The 21198-nt window shown below is 43.9% G+C and overlaps 2 protein-coding genes across 3 annotated transcripts; one reads left to right on the top strand and one right to left on the bottom strand.

Moving 5' to 3' along the window:
- Nucleotides 1–104: 104 nt before the first annotated feature.
- On the top strand, nucleotides 105–11086 carry HEXD (hexosaminidase D). Its single transcript, XM_056506002.1, has 12 exons — nucleotides 105–185; nucleotides 392–501; nucleotides 584–671; nucleotides 1315–1479; nucleotides 2554–2737; nucleotides 3303–3374; nucleotides 4126–4321; nucleotides 4988–5070; nucleotides 5846–5924; nucleotides 6002–6103; nucleotides 6614–6703; nucleotides 7545–11086. The coding sequence occupies exons 1-12, from the start codon at nucleotides 120–122 to the stop codon at nucleotides 7711–7713; spliced, it is 1404 nt and encodes a 467-aa protein (XP_056361977.1). The 5' UTR covers nucleotides 105–119; the 3' UTR covers nucleotides 7714–11086.
- On the bottom strand, nucleotides 8868–21195 carry LOC130260506 (cytochrome b-245 chaperone 1). Of its 2 annotated transcripts, none has more exons than XM_056506008.1 (7): nucleotides 21108–21195; nucleotides 18840–18970; nucleotides 17710–17751; nucleotides 16388–16461; nucleotides 15416–15512; nucleotides 13392–13536; nucleotides 8868–12952 (listed from the first exon to the last, which is right to left on the bottom strand). In XM_056506008.1, the coding sequence occupies exons 2-7, from the start codon at nucleotides 18922–18924 to the stop codon at nucleotides 12823–12825; spliced, it is 573 nt and encodes a 190-aa protein (XP_056361983.1). In that variant the 5' UTR covers nucleotides 18925–18970; nucleotides 21108–21195; the 3' UTR covers nucleotides 8868–12822. The 2 variants fall into 2 exon arrangements, with proteins under 2 accessions (XP_056361983.1, XP_056361984.1); XM_056506009.1 differs by having other exon boundaries at nucleotides 13376–13536.
- Nucleotides 21196–21198: the final 3 nt, after the last annotated feature.

The raw sequence follows: 21198 nt of genomic DNA on the forward strand, positions 1-21198 counted from the left end.
ACACGGGGACAGCGGGGAGCGGCCGGGCAGTGCCGGGACAGCGCGGCAGGACACGGGGCGCGGCCGGCGGGGTGTGCTGGGACGCCGCGGGAGCAGACCAAAGCAATCGAGGCCAGAGCATGCGGCGGCGCCTGGTGCACCTGGACCTGAAGGGCGCCGCGCCGCGCGCGCAGTACCTGGAGCAGGTGAGGGGTGAGCCTGGAGCGGGTGAAGGTCGCACCTGGTGTAGGTGAGGGATGTATTTGGTTTAGGTGAGGGGTGTATCTGGTACGGGTGAAGGATGTATTGGCTCAGGTGAGGGGTGTACCTGGTGCAGGTGGCAGGAGCACAGGGTGGTGGCACTGGTCACAGCCCAGCTGTGTCCCCAGTGTCCCCTCCGTCCCTCCCGCAGGTGCTGCCGCTGCTCCGCGCCCTGGGTGCCACCGGGCTGCTGCTGGAATATGAGGACACCTTCCCGTACACGGGGCCGCTGGAGCTGCTGCGGGCCCCCCACGCCTACAGGTAGCGCCATGAGCCCCGCAGGTAGCCCTGGGCGGCCGCAGTGCCCCGTGGCCGGCCGGCACTGACCGTGGCTGTCCCGCAGCCCCGCGGAGCTCCGGGCGCTGCTGAGCCGGGCGCGGGCACACGGGCTGGACGTGGTGCCGCTGGTGCAGAGCTTCGGGCACATGGAGGTGAGCTGGGCTGGGCCAGAGCGGTGTGCTGAGCCAGAGTGCCCGCGGGGATCTCGGGGGGCGGCATTGCTAGCAGGGCAGGGAGTGATCCTGCCCCTCTGCTCAGCCCTGGGGACATCTGGAGCACTGTGTCCATTCTGGGCACAAACTGATGGCGGGGAAGTTCAACCTGAACATAAGGAAGAACTTGTTTCCTGTGCAGTGACCGAGCCCTGGTTGTCCAGAGAGGGTGTGGAGTCTCCCTGCTGGGGATATTCCAGAGCCCTCTGGGACAGCCCTGTTGGAGCAGGGTGGTGGGACCAGATGAGCCACGGTGCTCCCTTCCAGCCTGATCCATTCTGGGATTCTCTGCTGGGAAGTTTCCAATCCCGTGCTCTGGTTATGCAGCTCTGCCAGCTGCAGGATTTGACATCAAGGTCACACTGCAGTGACGTCCCCGTTTCCTTCACCCACCCTGTGAGGTGCTTCGTGGTCAGAGCCCCTCCAGCAGTGTGGAGCAGCAGCTGTGCCCCCAGCCTGTCCCTGGGCTCAGTCAAGCCAAACCCAGGTTTAGCAGGACACCTGCCCTCAGAGCCCTGGGGACAGGAGGACGCTGCTGTCCCCTGGTGTGGTGGCTGTCCCCGAGCTCCCCTTTCCCTTGCAGTTTGTGCTGAAGCACAGGGAGTTTGCCCACCTGCGGGAGGTGAAGGAGCTGCCCAACGCCCTGAACCCGCTCAAGGAGGAGTCTCTGGCACTGGTCAAAGCCATGATTGACCAGGTCATGGCCCTGCACGAGGACTTACAGTGGTTTCACATTGGATGTGATGAGGTGAGACTTCTCTTGAGCTGGGAATGTTTGTTTTTTTCTTTCCTTCTTTTAAGGAATGATAGCAAGGGCTGAGGCTTCTGCATGTCAGTGGTGCCCAGGCCATGTTTGGGATTTTGGGGACAGAAAACACCACCTGAGCCAGTGTAGAAAAATCTTTTTGACAATAAATGATTCAAGTAGCAAAGGTTGTCATTCCATAGGTACAAGTGTAATATCAAAGTATTGAAAGCAGCTTCTTAAAGCTAACAGTATTTGGGTTTAGGTCAAGTGAGTATTTGAAGTGAGATATCAATTAGAGCTGTTCATTAGGAATCCTTTAAGTTTGGTGTAAGATGTTGGCTCATTGTTCTGGTCAAGTTACTCAAACCCTTCTGTGGTTGGAAGTGTTGGGTTTCTTATCTTGGCAGTTTGTCTCCTTGAGAAGGAGAAACCTCAAGCTTCTCTTTCTCATAGTTTCTTAAAACCGTCCTTATGGCACACAGATCCCTGGGATTCATTATGACCACTTAACTGTACTTACATTAGTTCAGCCTTTTGTATCCTGTTGTGTTGAAACTGATGGGAAAGTTAGACAGGGAGTTGTAGGCTTTTATAAAGCAACATACTATATATGTAGCATAAATAAAACCTGCCCTAAACCAGCAAATTTTAATTCACTCTCTGCTGGACCACCCTTGGACATGGCCCCAAGTTGCTTCTAGACTCATATTTGGATGATCTTCCCCAAGATAGGAACCTCATTTTATGTACCCTAGGTGTTGATGGGTTGCTGGATTTGAAGTGAATAAATGTGGTGAGAGCTACTTCCAAGGACAAACATTTCAAAGGCAAATATGGCATATAGATATCTTAGGAAATATCTATAAGGATATAGATAGGAAAATTCCCTCAGGTGATGCATGCAGTCATGGCCACAGTCTGCTGCAGACTGATAGAAATGCTTGCAGGGTCTCCAGCAATGAGAGATGCTTTTGAATGTGCCCACTCAGTGGACATCTGGACAAAGGTTTTGAATATTGTCTATCTTCCTCTATTTCTTTACAAGAAGTCAGGATGATTTGCTTGCTTTTTCAGGTCTACTACCTTGGTGAAGGAGAGGAGTCAAAGCAATGGCTGCAGCAGCAAGACAACACTCCAGAGAAGCTGTGCTTATCCCACATAAAAGCAGTTGCCACTTGTTTGGCCTCGTCCTACCCCATGGTGACACCCATTATGTGGGATGACATGCTCAGGGGCATGAGTGAGGAAACACTGGCAGGTGTGTAACCAGCCATGGGGTGAGGCAGGTTTATACAGGCACATAAAACAGATTGGTTGGCAGCTGAATGTAATGAAAACAACAAATCTGGCAAGAGTTGAGATGTGGTTTGTTTGGCTAGAGAATAGAGGCACTCAGTCCTTGTGTGAGTGAGTCTGAACATTTTAGTTTTCCATCACAAAACATCACCCTACAATGGCTGCCATCAGTTCTACTTTCTTTTTACATGAAAACAACCTATTAACATCTGTGGTCCAAGTCTAAATCTCTGTGCCTCTCACCACCTTGTAATGTTTGTTGCTGCCCTTTGCAGCACCTGATCCCAAGTGGTGCAAACCCACACAGAGAAGCTGCAGCCCTGTGAGCATCTTTGTGATCACAGTGCACGTTGGGAGGACTTTGACATGAATTGTGGGGTAGCTCCAAGAGCTTGATGTCACAAGGGGCACTTCAGCTGTAAGTGACAAGCCATAGTTGTAGTCACGTGCTGCTGCCCCAGTAACCTGTGTGAGTTCTCATGTACCCAGCTGTTTTCCATGGTTTAGAAGAGCTCTGTTCCTTTCAGAGTCCGGGGTCCCACAGCTGGTGCAGCTGATGATCTGGGACTATGCACCAGACATCGACGTGGAGGGCAAAGGTTTGTACTTCTCTGCTGAGCTGTGTAGAAGCAAATTAGCCAAAGCAAAATTCTATCATTAAAACCTACCTTAGCTGGACAACAAAACATTCTGGTTTTGTTGAATTGTTTTTTATTGATTTAATAGCATAAAGACAGCCCTTGTTTGATTTCACATCATGGTTGCTATTACTTATTTTCTTCTTCTATTTATGTTTCCCCTATGAATGACTTGCATTGTAGGCTGCTTAATTCTTTTCAGCAGAGCTGTGGAACCATTGATAGGAGTTCAGAGGTTTTCCACAAGAGCTGTTACATTAATTCTCCTTGCATTAACACCAGTAGGAGCCCATAACTCTGTACTGAACAGCTCTGCAAAAGAAGCTTCAGGGCTTCACACATCTATAGAATTCAGAGGGAAGCTCCTAAAGGCTCCAGTCAGGCATCTGACATTCATGCTAATAGTTGTTTGTTGCAGGAACAATCAGGTGTCAGATGTTGTGCATGCTTGTTCAATCTCACAGCTCTTAGCATGGTAGTAATACAAGGGAGTGGAATACAGTAACTGGCACATGGAAATAGGAGCACAGCCACTCAAAAGGCTGCTCAGAGAGGGTGTCAAATCCCCCATCCTGCTGATGCTCCAAGCCTGACAGGAGAAGGCTCAGCAGCCTGTTGGATCTGGAGCTGTGTTCCCCTTCACTGCAGCATTGCAGTTGGGGCTGAAACTGGAGGAAGCTGACCCTGTGTGTCCCTTTGTGTCTCACTGCAGTGCAGCTCCTGGAGAAGTACCACAGGTGTGGCTTCTCCAAGGTGTGGTTTGCAAGTGCCTTCAAGGGAGCCACGGGAGTGAACCAGTCCCTGACACTGATTGGGCACCACCTCAGGAACCAGCTGGAGTGGCTGCAGGTGGCCAGCAGGAGCCCTGGGGATGCCCTCCAAGGTATCGCTCTGACGGGCTGGCAGAGGTGAGAACAGCCTTCTGTTCTTCCAAGGGGCACAGACACAAAACCCCCCAAAACCCCCTGAGAGGTACAGGCAAGCTGGGGGTATAGAAGGCAGCTTTGCAACCCTGTAATTCTCCCTGCCTGTCACTGCTGGGCCTCACCCCCCGACTATGAAGGGTGGATTTCAGAGTTGCAGTTAGCTGTGCAGCACTAACTAGCAGGAACAATGAATTTGGGGACACCACAAGCAGCAGATTGGGTTGGAAGGCTTGAATGGATTTTGTGCCACCTTGAACTGCTCATAGACACTGTAGTTCATGCATGGTGTGTCTATCTGAATGTCTGATGGGAACTCAAAAACAATGAAATCACATAAGAGATGAGAATTTGTTAGTGTAATGAAGAAGAAAAACATTTTTATGCAGTCAGGAGGTCTTAGGGAATACCAGAGAGCTGATGTGCAATTTTTGACCCTAATTTGCCTTGAGAAGGGAATTTGGCTTTTATCTGTTCTTACAGGTAAAACAGGAGTACTTCATGTTTCAGAGATAAGTGATCTCTTCTCTGAGACAGAAACTGATGTTTCTTAAGCTCTTCAAATTTCAGTGATTGAAATATTAAAACTTCCCCCTTGTTTAGTATGCTCTATCAGTAAAATGTGTAATTAATTAATGTTTTCTTATGTAGGTATGATCACTTCTCTGTTTTGTGTGAGCTTCTCCCTGTGGCAATTCCATCACTGGCCGTGTGTCTGCAGACACTAAAGAATGGTACATTGACAACTTTATTCTCTCTCAGATAATGCCTAGCACAGGAGTAAAGTGACCTTGCCCTAGGATTGGCACAGGCTTGTTAATTTTGAGGTGGTTTGCTGAATTGATCATGGCTGACTTATGAACAGTAAATTACAATTTGCAGTATGGGAGCACAGAAGCCTCTTGGCATAAGTGTTTAAAAATAGCAATTGTATCCTCTTCATTTATTGTGATCTAACACACAAATAATCAAAAACTTCATGCTTCTATTAAAAAATAAATTTAAGATGCAGAACTCCTTTTCAAACTGATTTGAAACAAATTAGTCTCAATGAGACTTAGTTTAGATTTAGAACATGCTCAAGTGTAAAAGCTGTTTTAACTAATTTTTTTTCTTAAAATGGATTTAGGGAAGACACTGTCTGGTAAAATACTTCCTGTATTTTCTGCTTTCTTTACAGGCAGTTCCCAGCAGAATTTTTCATATTTTCAAAATAATCTCCCACAAGCCACTGATTTTTAATTAAGGCACTAGAAATATTCAGCACCCTGAACAGAAAGCTCAGAGCTAGGAAGTGCCCACCTTGCACAAGACACCTGTGTGAAAGACAATGAGCTCCTCCTCCAACCCACAAGGGTTTTTTCCTTCTTTTATTTCCCTTTTACCTTTTAAAAAATTCTTCACCAAAGGGGAACCACTAAGCCAAGGCAGAATAATCCAGAAAACCCCTCTTGTATGAACATTTTGGTTCCTTAGGCTCCTTCACTCATTTCCACTGTCTTCTGCCAGGGGGCTATTCTGAAAAGGTTAAAGAAAATGTGGAAAATCTCCTGGGAATGTCTAACCTGGAAGTTGATACTTTCATGAGGTAAAATTCCAGCTGCAGAATTCAGGTACTTCTCCTTGAGTGGTAAGTTCAGAAACTAACAGATCCTGTTTGGACAGCACAAGTCTGGGGACCTTTCCTGGGAGCAATATCCTCACACTTGTGACAGAAGTTAGTTTCTACCTCAAGTCATCAGTGGATGAACTTCTTGAAAGGAACAGGTAATGAGGTTTCTGTTGATTCTCTGCCTAGCTGCAGGAGAGTTGGAGCTGTATCATCTCAAAGTGGGGCACAACTCCAGGAAAAGTGATTTAAATATCAAGCTCTGCATTTCAGGTGTCACTGACACCTCAGTATAATACAATATTTAGATCAAAATTTAAAATATTTTAGCAGAGTTCCTAAATACTGTATGCTGCCTTATTTGAAGCATCTAGTTCTTTCCTCAATTACATTTTACTGCTATTTAAAGTTAAAATGAAAATTTTGAATGGTGCAATTACAGAAGAGAGGAGCTTGAAATGAAACTTATACTGCAGCAGATGATCAGGTGATCATCTGCTAGGAACACTTTCCCAAGCTAATTCCAAAGATCTATAGACTGAAATAAACTTACTCCTTAAGCATCATCTCTGTGCAGGAGTTCAGCTAAAGCCTTCCCCATCTCCCTGGCAGTGACAAACAGATGGTGCTGCTGTTCCATCACTGCTCCCACCAACATCCATTTTCAGGTATGTCACAGGCTGGTTCAGCCCCTACCACAGGAAAAGGAAGATTATTCATCCTATCATAATCCACCACTTCCAGCCAGATGCAGTCAGGTAACACACTTATTCTGCATTACAGGGGAAATAAAGTCTGATAGATTTTGGGCACTCAGGTACAGAGGGTTGTGAGCCCTTACCTCTTTCTATATTTACCTCAGAATCATCAGTGGGAATCAGACAAAGTATCCATAATATGTTTTTATACATGTTTGGGTTGGAACTGGATGATCTTCAAAGTTCCCTTCCAACCAAAACCATTCTATGATTCTAATTTTATCTTTGCCTTCTGTTGAATGAATTCTTTGAGAACAAGTACAGAATTGGTCTCCAAAAGCCTCTCCCTTGTTATTCCTGTACAGCCCTTTAACAGTGGTTGGCCCTGGTTTAGGAGCTCACCCTGGGCCAGATTCCAGGCAGGGCTTGGAATAAAGCCAGGCCCTTCCCCTTCTCTTTGTCACCTTGGGCTTTTCAGAACTTGTCCTAGACATTTTGCTAATTAATGCTAAAAGGTTCATTTATACTTTTTTTTTTCCTGTGGTAAGGTGAATATCCAACCTCATCTACTCTTTCTGATAAAACCCAGAATTAAATTCCCAAAGAGTCTCAAAGCAGGTTTCAGTTACACTTAAAATGTGTCGTTTTTTTGAGCTCACATTTTGGTACTTTAAAAGTTTTTGCATGAGGAAAGTGCCAAGATCAATGGAACTTAAACAGAAACAACATCAAGCTTTTGCCCTCTAAACAAAATCAAGTCCTTTGGGCTCTTGTAATAGATGCTTCTTTTCCTGTAAAGTGGTTTTAAAGGCAGTACTCCTTTCCAGAGGCCAGTAAGCCAACCCTCCCCTGAGGCAGAGCTCACCTGCAAATGTCATTGTTTCTTCTCATTTCTGCTCAGTCTCCTCTGCAAGTGGAATGCTGTGCTGCACGACCTCCAAGCAGCCATGGAGCAAGTTTTCCACAGGTGTGCTATAGAGGAATGGATGGAGGAGAATGTCCACCCCAGCCTACAGAAGCTGCAGCAAGTGGTGGATGATTTAGATGAAGCAATAAAAGCACAAAATTAGGGGCATTTCAATAGTCTGACTCATTTCCTGGTTAAACATGGCTAGTGAAAAAGCAGCAACTAGTCCTTGAGCTGGAGTTTGTCATCTTGAGAACTGAAGCATGAACTGTGGTTAAACAAAAGTGACCTGAAGGCATGAAGGAATTTATTAGCATAAAACACTTTAACTCAATTTTCCTGTCTTAACACATGCTGAGCCTTAATTCACTTGCCTGTAAGTCAGGTTTGCTCCCCTTGCATAACAGAATGCAGGAGTGAGTCACAGCTCACTCTCCTCCAAGGCAGGAGAAAAACCCCAGTTTCTTCCAAATTCGGAATTTGTAGCAACAGACTCTTATGTAACAATAACCTGGGAAAGTTCTACCCTAATATTTAGGATACTCTTAAATTGGATCATTGTGTTCTGTACCATAACTCCTTGCCCTGTCAGCTGTACTCTGAGTTGTGTCCTCCAATTCCATCACAGGCAAGAGGGAGCTCCTGAGGCTGTGACACCTGGGCTTGGAGGGAAACATGCTGGTTTATTCTGCTTTAATGTCAAACTTGTCATAATATATAGAAATCTATTTTGGGGACTTTAGTGGAGAATTGAGATAAACACCAAAATGGAAATAATTCAGAAGTATGGTAGTTAAGTATGTCACTCCACAATGAATATTTGAAATATTTATTTCTGTGCTTCACTTATTCCTTTCTTTAAATTTTTTGGAAGCACCAGTATTGAAATAAATCTTGACATACAGAAAGTAAACTTAAGTATAAGACAAGCTTTAACTGACTCAATGAGAGCCTGAGTAACTAGGGTCCACATGCAAATCTATCTAAAAAGAACCAATTGCTGTGTATACCTGTCACATAGCTTGAACTAAACAAGATCTTAATTTATTTTACTTGAATAAAACCTTTGATACTCAAAGTGTTTATAGAGGGGTGCTGCTTTTTTTTGTGTGTAGCATGTTGGTTTGGTTTAAAGGAGGGAAAATGAAAATATTCACCAATAGAAAGTTTGGTCTATCAGCTTATATGGAATTAAAAGCTGGACTGCTGCAAGAGTGGCAGCAGGGTCACTTCTCAGAGGTATTTGGGCTTCTATTCTGTCCTCCCCTTCATTAACTCCTTCAGTAGATCTGTTCCCAGTAATAATTTAGGCAGCCATTAATATTTTAATACTTTTAATTAAAAACAATACAAAATACTACAGCGATGCAAAACAAGTTATCAAAGTTGATTTTGTCAATGAACGTTTTAAAAAAAAAAAAAAAAGACAATACAACAAGGCCTTGCTGAAATTCTACTCGCAATTTTAAAGTAAAAAAAAAAAAAAGAAAAGGCAATTTCTAAACATTTTCCAGAAGTATTTTTGCCTCCCAGCCATCTATGACATTCTATTTGTTATGTGAGCCAGCTGAGGTTTTGGTATCTGTGTAACTTCATAAATACAGCCTGAGAATCAAATCCCAACTATAAATATTTGGATTTTCTTTGAGACTTGCACAACGGATGCCAGGTATGGAATGTTTCATTGTGAAGTACTGGAATATGAAGTTCCACCTTACACAAAGCAGTGCTCTCCCTCTGCACAGATGCACTCTGGCTTTTGCTCACTGCAGCAGCCACAGCTCCCCTCCCATCCCACCACAGCCATGCAAGGAACTGCACTGTGCTGCTCAAGCATGAGCTGAAGCATCTGCTGAGTGGTACCACAGTCAGAGTAAAGGACATGACAGAAGAGCTTGGTTTTAGGGGTTAGAGTGTTAGATCTAACCTAATGTCTGCTGTGCAGGTTTTTAAATAATTTATAAGTCATGCAAACTACAGCTGTCCAGGCACAAGTCTCTAGGTGGCCTGAGATGCAAAGGTTAATGACTACATCTGTAATAGTCTTCTAAGAGTACCTAATTTCCTAAGCAAAACTAGTCTTTCACATCATTTCTTTGAGTCCAAGTCACTTTATACCAGGCACATGTAGGGCTCTGTTTACTGGGCCTTTGACTTTGCTGGGGCCAAGAGAAGTGAGGAAAACAATCCAGGAAAGCCTTCAACAGAATGGTGAGAAGTGGCAGAAAAGGAGGATGAGAGAAGACTCATCCAAAGAGGGAAGAGTGGACCCTGTCCTGAGCTGCACCTGCTTTGCACAGTTCTTCAGCTGAAGAGTGCAGACACTGCCATTACCAAATCCACGTGAACAGCAATTGCAAGTTAATTGTACATGCACACAGTTGCTGCATTGCATCTGGCCAGGGCTTGCAGTTGAGGGCAAGAAGCTCCACATGTGGATCGAGAGAAACACAAGAGAAAACCCCACCAGCATGTGCTAACATGGGTGCAGTGTCCCATGGCCAAGCTGAGAGGCTCAGATAGATCAGTGCCAGAGGAAGCTCCTGGGTGGATCAGCCAGCAGTGCCTGACATCCCCACAGCCTGGCAGAATGTCCTCAGGGCTCCATCCTGTTAGCTCAGGACAGAACACAGGTTCCCACTGGAACTGTCCTTGTTGGTACAGTGACAGCTGCCAAATGCAAAATGGAAATGGCACGAGAGGATGGCACCAGCTGCTCCAAGGGAAAGGCTGAGGAGTCAAAATACTCCTCCTAGACACAGTGCATGACAGCAGCCATCCCTCTCCTACCTAACACAGCAGGATAAGGAATGAGAAGGATACTGGAATAAAGAGGTGATGCTGCACAGGATGCATTTCAAGTTACATTGGATCTTACTATAAGTCATTCCCCTTTCTAGAGAGTCTGAATTTTCCTTACATTGTTTTAGCTTTTGTGTAAGATACTGCATAGTCTAAGTCCAGACATGACTTACACCATGAAGGCACAGCAAGCTGCATGCAGTGCAGCTCAGCAGAAGCAGGACATGGGATGCAGTGCAGGGTCAGACCAACAGACATACCTCTCAAAAGCTGATTTTTAACTGGAGAACTACAGCATGGTTTACAGAATGTCAGCTCTCATGGGAGTACAAATGAATGCCAGTAGAGCTAAGACTGAAGGCAGGTAATTTGTCTGTTTTATCCATGGTCCACTCCACAGGCTCAGAGTAAGTGCAGTGCACACCATGAATGAATGCCCTCTGAATATCCTTGATTCAAAGCAGCAGCTACCACAGGCTGAGCCCTTGTGCTTACACTGTACCATTACATACTCTAGGACAGCACTTCCTACTGGAAGTCCTTGGAACACTCACCATTCTCATTTTACACTGTGGGGAAGAAAAGAGTTCTCCAAATCCCCAATCTCATTCTCCTCTCTCTAAAATGAGCATCACCTGGGGGATACATTACAATGGATTTAAATAAGGAACTCTACAAAGTGTTGCACACTGCAATATTTTTAAACAGGTTTGATGATTATGCTTTGCTTACAGCTGTGCTTCAGAATAAAGGCAAATTTAGCTAATTGCCTGCAACCTAATTTTCCCACATTCATACACAGCAGCTTCCCAGTTCCAGTGGTGTGGGGTAGGCACTGAAAGCACTATGATTACCCCAACAACTCAGAGGACTTTCAGGAACCTGTATTGGCAGAAGTCTGCACTGATACCTGATGTGATTACAAGTTTTTTATCTTATTTAAAGAAAACAGACCTAGCTCTGTGCTGCAGGCAAGCTACTTCAACAGCCATGTCCCTGCTGCAGTGTGGGTACCTTCCACTGACAGCAGCAGCCTCTGCCTCTCAGCTCACATCTAGCTCTGAATGCTGGAAGGGAAATTGCTCTTTGATGAGCAGGTGTTCAGCTTCAGACCAAACTTGAACACAAACAGGATGGGGCTTCTACCAAAAACTTTTCAGAGCCTTCTCTCTGTAGAGGTAGAGTGATTGAAAACAAGAACACAGGCTCTTTTAAATCCTGAAGAAACTGCTGCCAGGAGACATTTGCTGCTGGCCAACCATGAAAACAGACAACACAGTTACCTCGTACCCTGTTCAGATCTCCTGGATGTAACTGTGTAAATATTTTCTAAATCAGGTCTAAAGACCATAAGATTCCTAAATAGAACCTACTGTATAAGTATAAGCAGCTGTAGCATACTGAAAAAACTTGCAGCTTTTTACAATTTTTTTCTTGTACTGACATGATAAGGTAAGCATGATGGAGTTCTAGTTCTAGACAGAATATGTTGACTAACAGAGGTAGCTTTTACTTCAGAATACCTTGAAAAAATTTGTATTTTAACTATTTGTGAAACCATTGGTCAGAACAGAGGACACCACACACCTGGAGTAAAACACAGACACAAGTCAAACACTTAATCTATGGCAGCTACCTTAAAAAAGTTATTATTTAGCACTTCGGTATCATTTCAAGTGAGGAAATACTCAACAACTCTAGGCTACCACCTTGTTTGACATCAGTCTTTTCCCTACCTAAAGTTACACATGTCCCTGCTTCCTTTCTAAATACACAGTTTAAACAGTAAACACTGAGGTCTAGAAAAAAAATTGTTCTGTCCTGCCCAGAAGTTAAGCAGAACAGGATTTAAGGAAGAACGTCCCAAAGATATTTCATCATGATCATTTTTCCTTTGCTATTTATGGCTCCTTGGTGAGCCTGAGATAAGTTAAGACACCGTTACAGGTTGATGAACCTGATGTTTAGAATTCCAAGAGAGGCACTCAGACTTTAATTTCCACAGATATCCAATGGCAAGTCAGTAGTAGAGAACATAAAAGTGCCACTACTCTGCATCTTCTAATTGCATATATTAAAAAGTGAAACCAGAAAGTACTGTGTTTTGAATTACAAATTCTACTGTTCTACATTGCATATACTGTACCTGCAGCAAATGTTTGCAGTAAGCAGAAGTTCACATCTGTGTCTTCATTAATGAAAAGCAATTATTTCAAACCAATTAATTAATAAATAACTATTCCTAGACAAGTTTGATGAGCTGACAAAGTTCAAAAGCCAGCAGTGTCCACATGCAGGGTCTTGAAGTTTAGCACTAAACAATGTGTCCTAAGACAGATTTCACCCATTGTAAATGCACACGTTGAGAAATGCCCAGGTCAAGGTTGTGAGGAACTTCTTTTTCTGAAGAACAATCAGAATATTTTCCAGATGTGTGAAAACCTCTGCTTGCTTCAGTTCACAGTGACTATCAGTATTTAACCTGTGGTTCATCTGCATCACTTGCCTCTGTTTCGCTGCTCTGAGAGAAATCTTGTGGGGTCTCTACTCTGTCCAGTTCCAAAAAACTCGTAATGAGTTTGGCAACTGCTTCCACATCACTGTGGAAAAGAAGAAATAAGGGCAGAGTTAGTGGAACTGTGGTGCTGACAAGACAAGAGCAGACATGCTAACTCCTGAGAATAAATGCCTAGAGGGGAAGTCATATGGACATTAAGGGTATGGCTGACAGCCACACCAAGCCATTCCCTCCACATCAGTCCTCTCCCCAGGCCCTGCTGCAAGGTTCCTTATTATCAAAAGGCAGCTCCAGCAGACATGCAGCACTAAAGGGATCCTAGATACCTAAACAGGATCCTGATAGATGGTGCTACCCAAAGGTCTGTAAATGAAAACACGATTGGGCTTTAAAAGTTTAAACACAAGCTCATACCAGCAAGTCTGAAAACGGAGCTTGGTTATAAGAGTTGGCAATTAGTGACCCCCATGACTGGCACTTCCCACCTGCCACACTGTCATTTTACCAAGTGCACACTGCACCTTCTGCAGCCCAGCACGGCGCTCTGGGTGAGCGGGTGTGAGAAGCCAGTGACGAAGCGCAGCACCACCAGGTAACCCTTCCCGAAATAGCGCACGGGCTCCTCCTCCACGTTCACGTCGCGGATCTCGTTCAGCACGGCCACCACTGCGGACAGGGGTGAGACAAGGCATGACTATGTCAGCATGACTATGTCCTAGTGACAATGTAAAGATGTGCCCAGAAGCAGGTATTCTATCCCCATCTGCTGAAACCAGGTGGGGCAGTGATTCTTATCTCTGTGGAGATATCCTCTGTTAATGGGCCAGCTGTTAAACCAGATGGGGCAATGTTCTTTATCTTTCCCATGACCCAACCTTCCTCCAGGAGATATCTCCTGTTAATGGCCATTGAGTCCCACTGCATGACTGATAAAATTCCATCATCCCACTGGGAGATGCTCCAACCAGGGGGAGGAGCCAAACATTTCCTACCCAGATAAAAACTGAGATTTGGAATACCAAAGCAGCTTTTTCCACTGGATTCCAGAGTAAAACTGGACCTTTTCACATGATCACTGGACCTTCAGAGGAAAACTGCACCTTCTCCAGGAGCACTGCCCCAACTGAACCACATCTGCCCCTGCAGGAGGATGCAGCCACCATTGAATGGGACTGCTGCCAACACCCTGACTGACTGACGGGTGTCAGCTTGGATTCTGACTCTGTCCATGTTTTCTTTTTCTTTTGTACTATTGCATGTATTTTATTTTTCTCTTTTTTCCTATTAAATCGTATTTCTGACTTGGAGGCTCTCCCTGGTTTTGCTTTCAAAACCATTACAACTGCACGCTCTCAGCACTGCCACTGCTGACAGGTGACAGGGACCCTGCTCTTGGGCACCACTGCTGTGATCCTGTACAACCAGGGCAGTCCTGCATGAGCTGCTCAGGCAAAAGAAACATGCACAGGGTGTGACTGCAGCACATGGTAGCTGGGACAGGCCCCAAGGAAAAAGATACAGCCAACCATAATAACCCATTATTGTTAATGTTTCCCATTTGTTTTAATGGCAGTTTTAACTATTTTTCTGTACTAAGTAGGAAACAAGTGTTCACTTTACTGAGATGAAACAAATACTGAAATATTTAACTGCTCAGAGCATCAGCTGATCTCTGCATCCTTACATGAATGCTACCTAAACCAGATATTATAAAAAAGGAAGAGATATCCTCAGCTCTCCATTGTAAACATGTATTCTAAAGGAAAGTTCAGAAACATTAAACATCCTTCTCTCCACATCTTTTATCTTCCATCTCAAAAATGAACTCCTTAAAAACCAATTCAGCTTAAGGTCATTCCAAACTTGGCCACTCTTCTGAGCTTATTGAGAGCTAGTTCTATTTACACCAGGAAGTAAAACAAAAACTCTGACATGGAAGAAGATCCTACTCTTGCAACAGAATAAAAGATCCTAGTTTGCAATAGAGCTACCAACTCACTGTGATTCCACCAACTCACAGACTATATTGCAACTTCTGTTAATCCAACAAGCCCAAAGGACATCAGATCCTGCATTGAACTGAGCCTCCTGAACAGGCTGCTTTAAATGCATATTCTGTATCTGCAGGATGTAACATGTCTGCTTGCATATGGTATCCAAACCTTCACCTGCTCCCCAAAGCAGATGAGATTACAGGAATCTCAACTTCTGGATCCAAAATTGAAGTTTTTCCACCAGTCCCAGCTGCCAAGCAGGCTAGCCAAGAGCAAGGTAAACACATTACCATCCCAAAGGAATGGCTAAGATTATTATGGAAAGCAATGTGTAGGCCTATTTACCTTGGATTAAAATAATTAACAAGATGCATTCAGCACACTGAGAAAAAGCATTTGAGCCCAGAGAGGCAGATTGTTACATCTGCTGCTTGGGAACAAAGCAGATGTGACTTAATTTGAGTACAGAACTCCAGAGAAGCTATTAAATGGGCACATATCCATCTCTTCTGCTGCTCACCACATTTCTACCACAGATCCTACTTTCTCACCTTGTTCATTCCCTCCTTTTGACAAGGTCAGTATTTTTTTGTAGAGATTGAATGTTTTTAGGCAGACTGTTCCCTTGTTCTTATCAAATACAGCTTCCTGTAAAATTGAAAGATAAAAATTAAGATTTTCTTGAAAACACCATCACTAGCTATGCTTCAAAGTAAAATAAAAATAGTTCTATGGGAAAATAATTTTGGTAACAGAAAAATACACAGCTAGTTTAGAGACATTCCTCTGTTACTAGATGATGAAAATCACAGTCTTGCTCTTGGTTTTAACAGAAACTTTACCATATCTCTTATGTGACTTCTAGAAGGGAATTAAAAGTGGGTTCATTGCCCCTCTTGTCACATTCCTCACATAATAAACACTTTGCCTGGAATCAAATTTGAACACTAACTTGTAACTCCCAAAATTTTCACTTCTGGTGAATTTGACATTCCAGTGCTGTGCTCTATGGGCTAGGCTTACACAGACCTCAAATACCCCTGACAGTCAATGAAAAAAAGAGGATCTCATTCTCTTTAGGTGAGTTGCTAGGTGGCTTATTGCTCTCAAATCAACATCCACACAATTCTAAACTAGATTGTCTCAGAGGAAAAAAGCTGAGCAGCCTGGAAGATTAGAGCTCCTTTATTTAGTGGTTGCTCTGTCATTAGCTTGAAAGCTAAGTTCAAAACCATGTGCAGTTCAATGTCCTGATCATCCTCCCTCTTTTATGTAAGAGAGAACATTTTGGGCCAAGTCTCCCCTTAAAAATACCCATATGTTTAGCTTCACATTTTCATGCTTGTGTAGTCAAAGAATTATTACCCTAATTCTAGTCCCAGTACAGCAGCCCAGAGGGTTTCCTCAAAACCAAAAGCATAATTTGTCTGTTTGGACTGAGCAAGTGCGTGGGGCTGCTGGAATCAGCATCTGCCAACTGCTTCCTACTCACAGACCCTAATTTCCTGAGTTCAGCATCTTACCTCCCACTGCTCCAGATTCTGGGCTGCCACAAAGAAACACCCAGCCATGTAGAAGAGCTTCCATGCCAAGCTGTCTGAAGAATGCAAAAAATGCACAAATTCAGCTTTTTTTACCCCCCTTCTTTGGTATTCAGAAAATCCTGAAAGCAACATGCTCTCTTTAAAAGCAACAAAAGCAGAAAAGGGTTTTTTTGCCTCTAGCTGCACTACAAGCTATTTTACAGCTCTTTCCCAGGATGAAAATACAGAGTTTTCACACTTTTCAGAGACTTCTTTCATGATGGGTTTCAAACCATGCAGAATTATAAGCATATGTATTATTGGCAAGGTTGTAACATCCAATCTTTCTCTTCTCTACAAGCAAAGGCATCTTAAAAGGCATCCACAAGACTGCCAACCTGCTGTCAAACACCAAATATTTTTGCTACAGAGGACAAGGATAAGGACAATGAAACTTCAATAAAGCAAACATGTTTCTGCATAAAAGGAAGCAGTTGGTCCTCTTGACAAACAAATATTTGCATTTCATGTCCTGGAAATGTTTACATGTCACAGCCTGAACAATTTGCTCACTCAGGCTTTAAGTGAACAGTAGAACTGTGCAGAGCTTTCAGAAAATTTTGTTGCAATGTCTTTAGCAAAACAAGGCTAATTTAGCTGTTGGCTCAAGCAGCTTTCACTGCATTTTGCTCTTTAAATAAAAATATGTGGGTTATATCGGTAGCACATTCCTACACACTATTAAGTTGTAACATTTGATGGTAACAGGATGCAGCACAAGAATCTCGGGGCAGCTTCCAGGATAAATCCCATGGATGGAAAGACAGCTGGCATTTGGTGCAGTGTGCTGTACTGCAGGGGAGGAAGCAGCAGTAGCTGTCTGATCTCTAAAGGTGCTTGGATGAGTAATCTCTGCTAGTGATGACCTGACAGTTCCCAGAGAAACAGAGAACTTCCGTCAAAAGCAAAGTAATCATTTCATTATGATGTCAAATAATCATTACATGTCTTCCCAGGAGAGCTGTGAGGACCAGCTAATCACATTTATAAAACACTGAAAGTACAAAATGCCACAGAGCACCAACATCATTATTAAAAATACCTTCAAACCAAAAAGGAAGCTGAGTAAGAAATAGAGCATTAAAGCACAGTAAGCCAGAGAGGCAACAGTTATTATTGGTTTTAATATTCACACCACCAAGTGGGAGAGGAACCTCCAGTGCCTTTGAAGGGCCAGACAGAAGCTGCAGATGAGTCATGAGCATGAAAAAATAGAGCAACAGGAAAGAAACAACTCTCCCAAAAAAGTGATAAGCCATTACCTGCACTATAATAAGCAGCAGCCAAACCTATGGAGGCTATTCCTAGGAGGAAAGAGGAGAGAATTAGGACAAATAAGCAGCTCAAAAAACATCTAAAATTCCCTAATGAAAAATATCATTTTTCAAAAAAAAGACATGATTGCAACATAGATCACTATATGAAAGTCAAGTTATTTTTTTCTCTCAGTATTAAAAAAAACTTCCATTCTGCAAAGACACTAAAAGCACAGGGGCAGGGGTCAGGAATAAACATTTTATGACACAACTGGGAACAGAACCTCAGAGGGACCCAATCTAACCATGAACCACACTTTCTCTCAGCACAGTACAACTTGGAGTGCTCACACAAACCTTGCAACGGTTATTTTCCCCTTTTAGGGCTCTGTGGAGCTAAAAGAAAGACTTTGCAGTAAAGTTGTGTCAGAAACTGCCAGCTCCCTTCTCTCAGGGAGGAGGAAGCAGCTCAAGAATGCCCCTGCCCCAGAGGCTGCTGCAACTCCAAAGATCTCCTCAACAACATCCCTGAAAGCAATGACAACGTGGTGTTACTGCAGTGGCATCTGCTCAGCTGGAAAGCAGGATATGCCAGATTTTTCCCAGCAGCTCTCTCAGTACAATCCTAACAAGTTTATTTTTCCTGCATATTCAGTAGTGTTTATAAGGATGCCTTCAGAACATCCTGTATGACTTCCCATTACACACAGTGTCTTTTGGAGCTCACCACCAAGCACATGAACAATCCAACCCCAGCATGGCCACACTGCAGTTTTCCACTCCTGAAAATCAAGATGTTTTTCAACCTCACTTACAGTCCCTTCACATTTCTATTGCTACATGGCACATAACAAATTTTCTGTTCTTGATCTTTCAGGACTCCCTTAAAATTCTATCCATGAGCTTCTGAGGTTCTCCAGATGTGACTGAAAGTCTCACAGTGAAACTGCCACACTGAGGCTTCAGACTCATTTAGTGCCTATGAGAAAGGAAGAGTTCAAAGTACAATCATTCCTTTCTGGAAAGGAAAACACCTGGTAGGCAGGCATTTCACTAGGGGCTCTTTCAGGAGTTTATTCAGTGACTCTTCCCTCAAAGCAAGCTCTGAAATAAGCTGAAGAATGCTGTGGTCTTACCAACACAAAGAGACCAGGATCGGATGCCGGGTGACCTCTTCAGATGAAGATGAGAATTTGTGCGTTTTTCAACCAACATGTACATCTTCAAAAGAAACCCTCAACAGCCCAGTTTGACTCATGAAACCTCACTGGACAAAAAGAAAAGAAAAAAAAATAAAACAAAAACACAAAAAAAATATTACTAATTGAAAATTCCACCACTTTTCCTTCCAAGCATTTTTCAGGCCTTACCCAGTCTTAGTCTAGACTATAAAAGATACTCCAGGGTAAGAAGAGTCTTTTTGGACAGGAAGAGCAATATGTACACTGAAAACAACCACAAAGTAAAACTGTCACATGGAAAGCTGCATAACAACAACAGGAATCTGAACTCTTGGAAGAAAGTTCTCATTTTAGGGGCAAAAGTTTCTATTATAATCAGATTCCAGAAGAAAAATGAGAAAAACAAGAACCTGGAACAATGATGTTGCTAATTCATGCAGCCCTTCAAACAGATAAAACAGCAAGGGGAATGAAAATCTCTTTGTGCACTTTTCCTGTGAGCCCAAAGGGTTGTGTGAAGGGCTGGTCTGGGAGCTGGGGCAGGACAGTACAGCCTTGTGCACCTCTGACATGGGGTCTCATCCCTGCTGACACAGCAGGAAGGGCTACAACAAGCACTGTCAGCATCCCATAATGCCACAGATGGTGTTCCCATCTTCCAAGCCACCTCAAGAATACAACCAGGAGCTCACAAGTGTGTTTGTCTGTCCTCAACCAGACCATGCCTTTGGCCTAGGCAGCAGAGACTAAAAAGACAGCTAATTAAAACCGTAAGAGCAGGGTAATCCCATGGAGCATTTTAATTACATTTTTACTGTTTTACAGCATACAGGGTGAGAAAGACCTTTAAGATCTTGAAGCCCAACTACTAATCCAGCACTGCCCAGTCCACCACTAAACCATGTCCTTAAGCACCTACATGTTTTCTGAACACTTCCAGGGATGGTGACTCCACCACTTCCCTGAGCAGCCTGTCCCACAGAACCAGTTCAAGGAGGCTGGCATTAAGCTGCCCATGTTTCCAGAAAATGCCAACATTCATCAGGTTTTGAATAACCATGAAAAACACAGAGAGAGCAAGTCTGAGCACATCCAAGTTCTTACAAAAGACAAATATGTGATTTTCAGTCCTTCAGTTAACTGGCTGCTCTTGCATACAAGAAGATGCTCCTGCAATTCTGGTAGTTTGCATACAAAGCTCCAGGGGAGCAGATTTAGCCAGGTCTTTTCAGTTAAACAAAAAGCACCCACGACTTTGATTTTAATCTCTTAGCAACACATCTGAGAGCATCTGAAACCGAAAGAGCCAAAAGCACTTATGCATAAGACACGCTCCATCTCCTCCGGATGTCAAGCATCAAATTTTAATTTTCAAATGACTCCCGTGAGCTGCTCTCAAATATACCGGAAAATACTTCTGCATGTACAACGTCTCCTCCTGCCTGTTATCAAATACAAGTTATAAAATACAACCAGATCACTGCAGAAATCTCCCTGTATTTAACAAATATTACACCCTACTTAGAATATAATTCTCACACATATCAGTCAAGTCCACTAATAAACTTTGATATCTCCCCCCATAATAATTTAGTGACTTTCAAGCAGGCAAATGCCAGATTTGGATTAATGCTGGATACTCAAACATCAGTGCATTGTCTCTCACAGGCAGTTGCTTGCAAAAGATGGACCTTGGAATGAAAAGCACCAAAGAAGCTTCTAAAGTTACATTTAATAAATAAATCATAAAGGTGCCCTAAAGCAAATACAAAAGTTTTACTACAACGTTATGATTACAAAGAAAGAGGTATTTTTGAGCTGCTCTTTCATTTCAAATTCCAAAACTCAACTTTGCTTGAATTTGTCTGGTTTGACACTGAACTGATCTCCAGCATCAAAATAAAATTCTCATGCTTCCTCCACGCTCTCGGTTGAAGCGAGCCAGCAAAAGCCACTGGAAGGCACATCTTGAAATCCTCACCACCACCAGCCATCAAGTCAGGACTACACATCAGGCGAATATTCTTTACAGAGCTCATTTTTCTCTACCTCCCAACCCTGCACCTGCTCCCCCCAGCCTGGTGTCCCCTCAGGGAGGGGAAGACCCTCCCCAGCAGGGTCCGGCCCTGCCAGACCCCCCCGAGCCGAGCCGCGCGTTCTGTTCCGCCGCGTGTGGGGATCCCGACCCCCGCTCCCCGCTCCCCAGCGCCGTGCCCGCGGTACCTGCCCGGCTCCAGCCGCCTCCCAAAGGGATCCGCGCCGCCTCCGCGCCCTTCGCGCTGGTCCCGCCTCAGGGCCGGACGGACGCGCCTGC

The sequence above is a fragment of the Oenanthe melanoleuca genome, chromosome 18 (assembly GCF_029582105.1).
Source record: "Oenanthe melanoleuca isolate GR-GAL-2019-014 chromosome 18, OMel1.0, whole genome shotgun sequence".
NCBI lineage: Eukaryota > Metazoa > Chordata > Aves > Passeriformes > Muscicapidae > Oenanthe > Oenanthe melanoleuca.

What these genes read in the sequence shown, in the direction of transcription:
- HEXD (XM_056506002.1), top strand. Translation starts at nt 120, where the DNA reads ATGCGGCGGCGCCTGGTGCACCTGGACCTGAAGGGCGCCGCGCCGCGC. An exon ending in GCTCTGACGGGCTGGCAGAG is followed by an intron (nt 4,322 to 4,987) that starts GTGAGAACAGCC and finishes TTTCTTATGTAG; the next exon opens with GTATGATCACTTCTCTGTTT. An exon ending in GAACTTCTTGAAAGGAACAG is followed by an intron (nt 6,104 to 6,613) that starts GTAATGAGGTTT and finishes ATCCATTTTCAG; the next exon opens with GTATGTCACAGGCTGGTTCA.
- LOC130260506 (XM_056506008.1), bottom strand. Translation starts at nt 18,924, where the DNA reads ATGTACATGTTGGTTGAAAAACGCACAAATTCTCATCTTCATCTGAAG. An exon ending in ATCCTGGTCTCTTTGTGTTG is followed by an intron (nt 17,752 to 18,839) that starts GTAAGACCACAG and finishes CTTTCCTCCTAG; the next exon opens with GAATAGCCTCCATAGGTTTG. An exon ending in GCCGTGCTGGGCTGCAGAAG is followed by an intron (nt 12,953 to 13,391) that starts GTGCAGTGTGCA and finishes TCTTTTCCACAG; the next exon opens with TGATGTGGAAGCAGTTGCCA.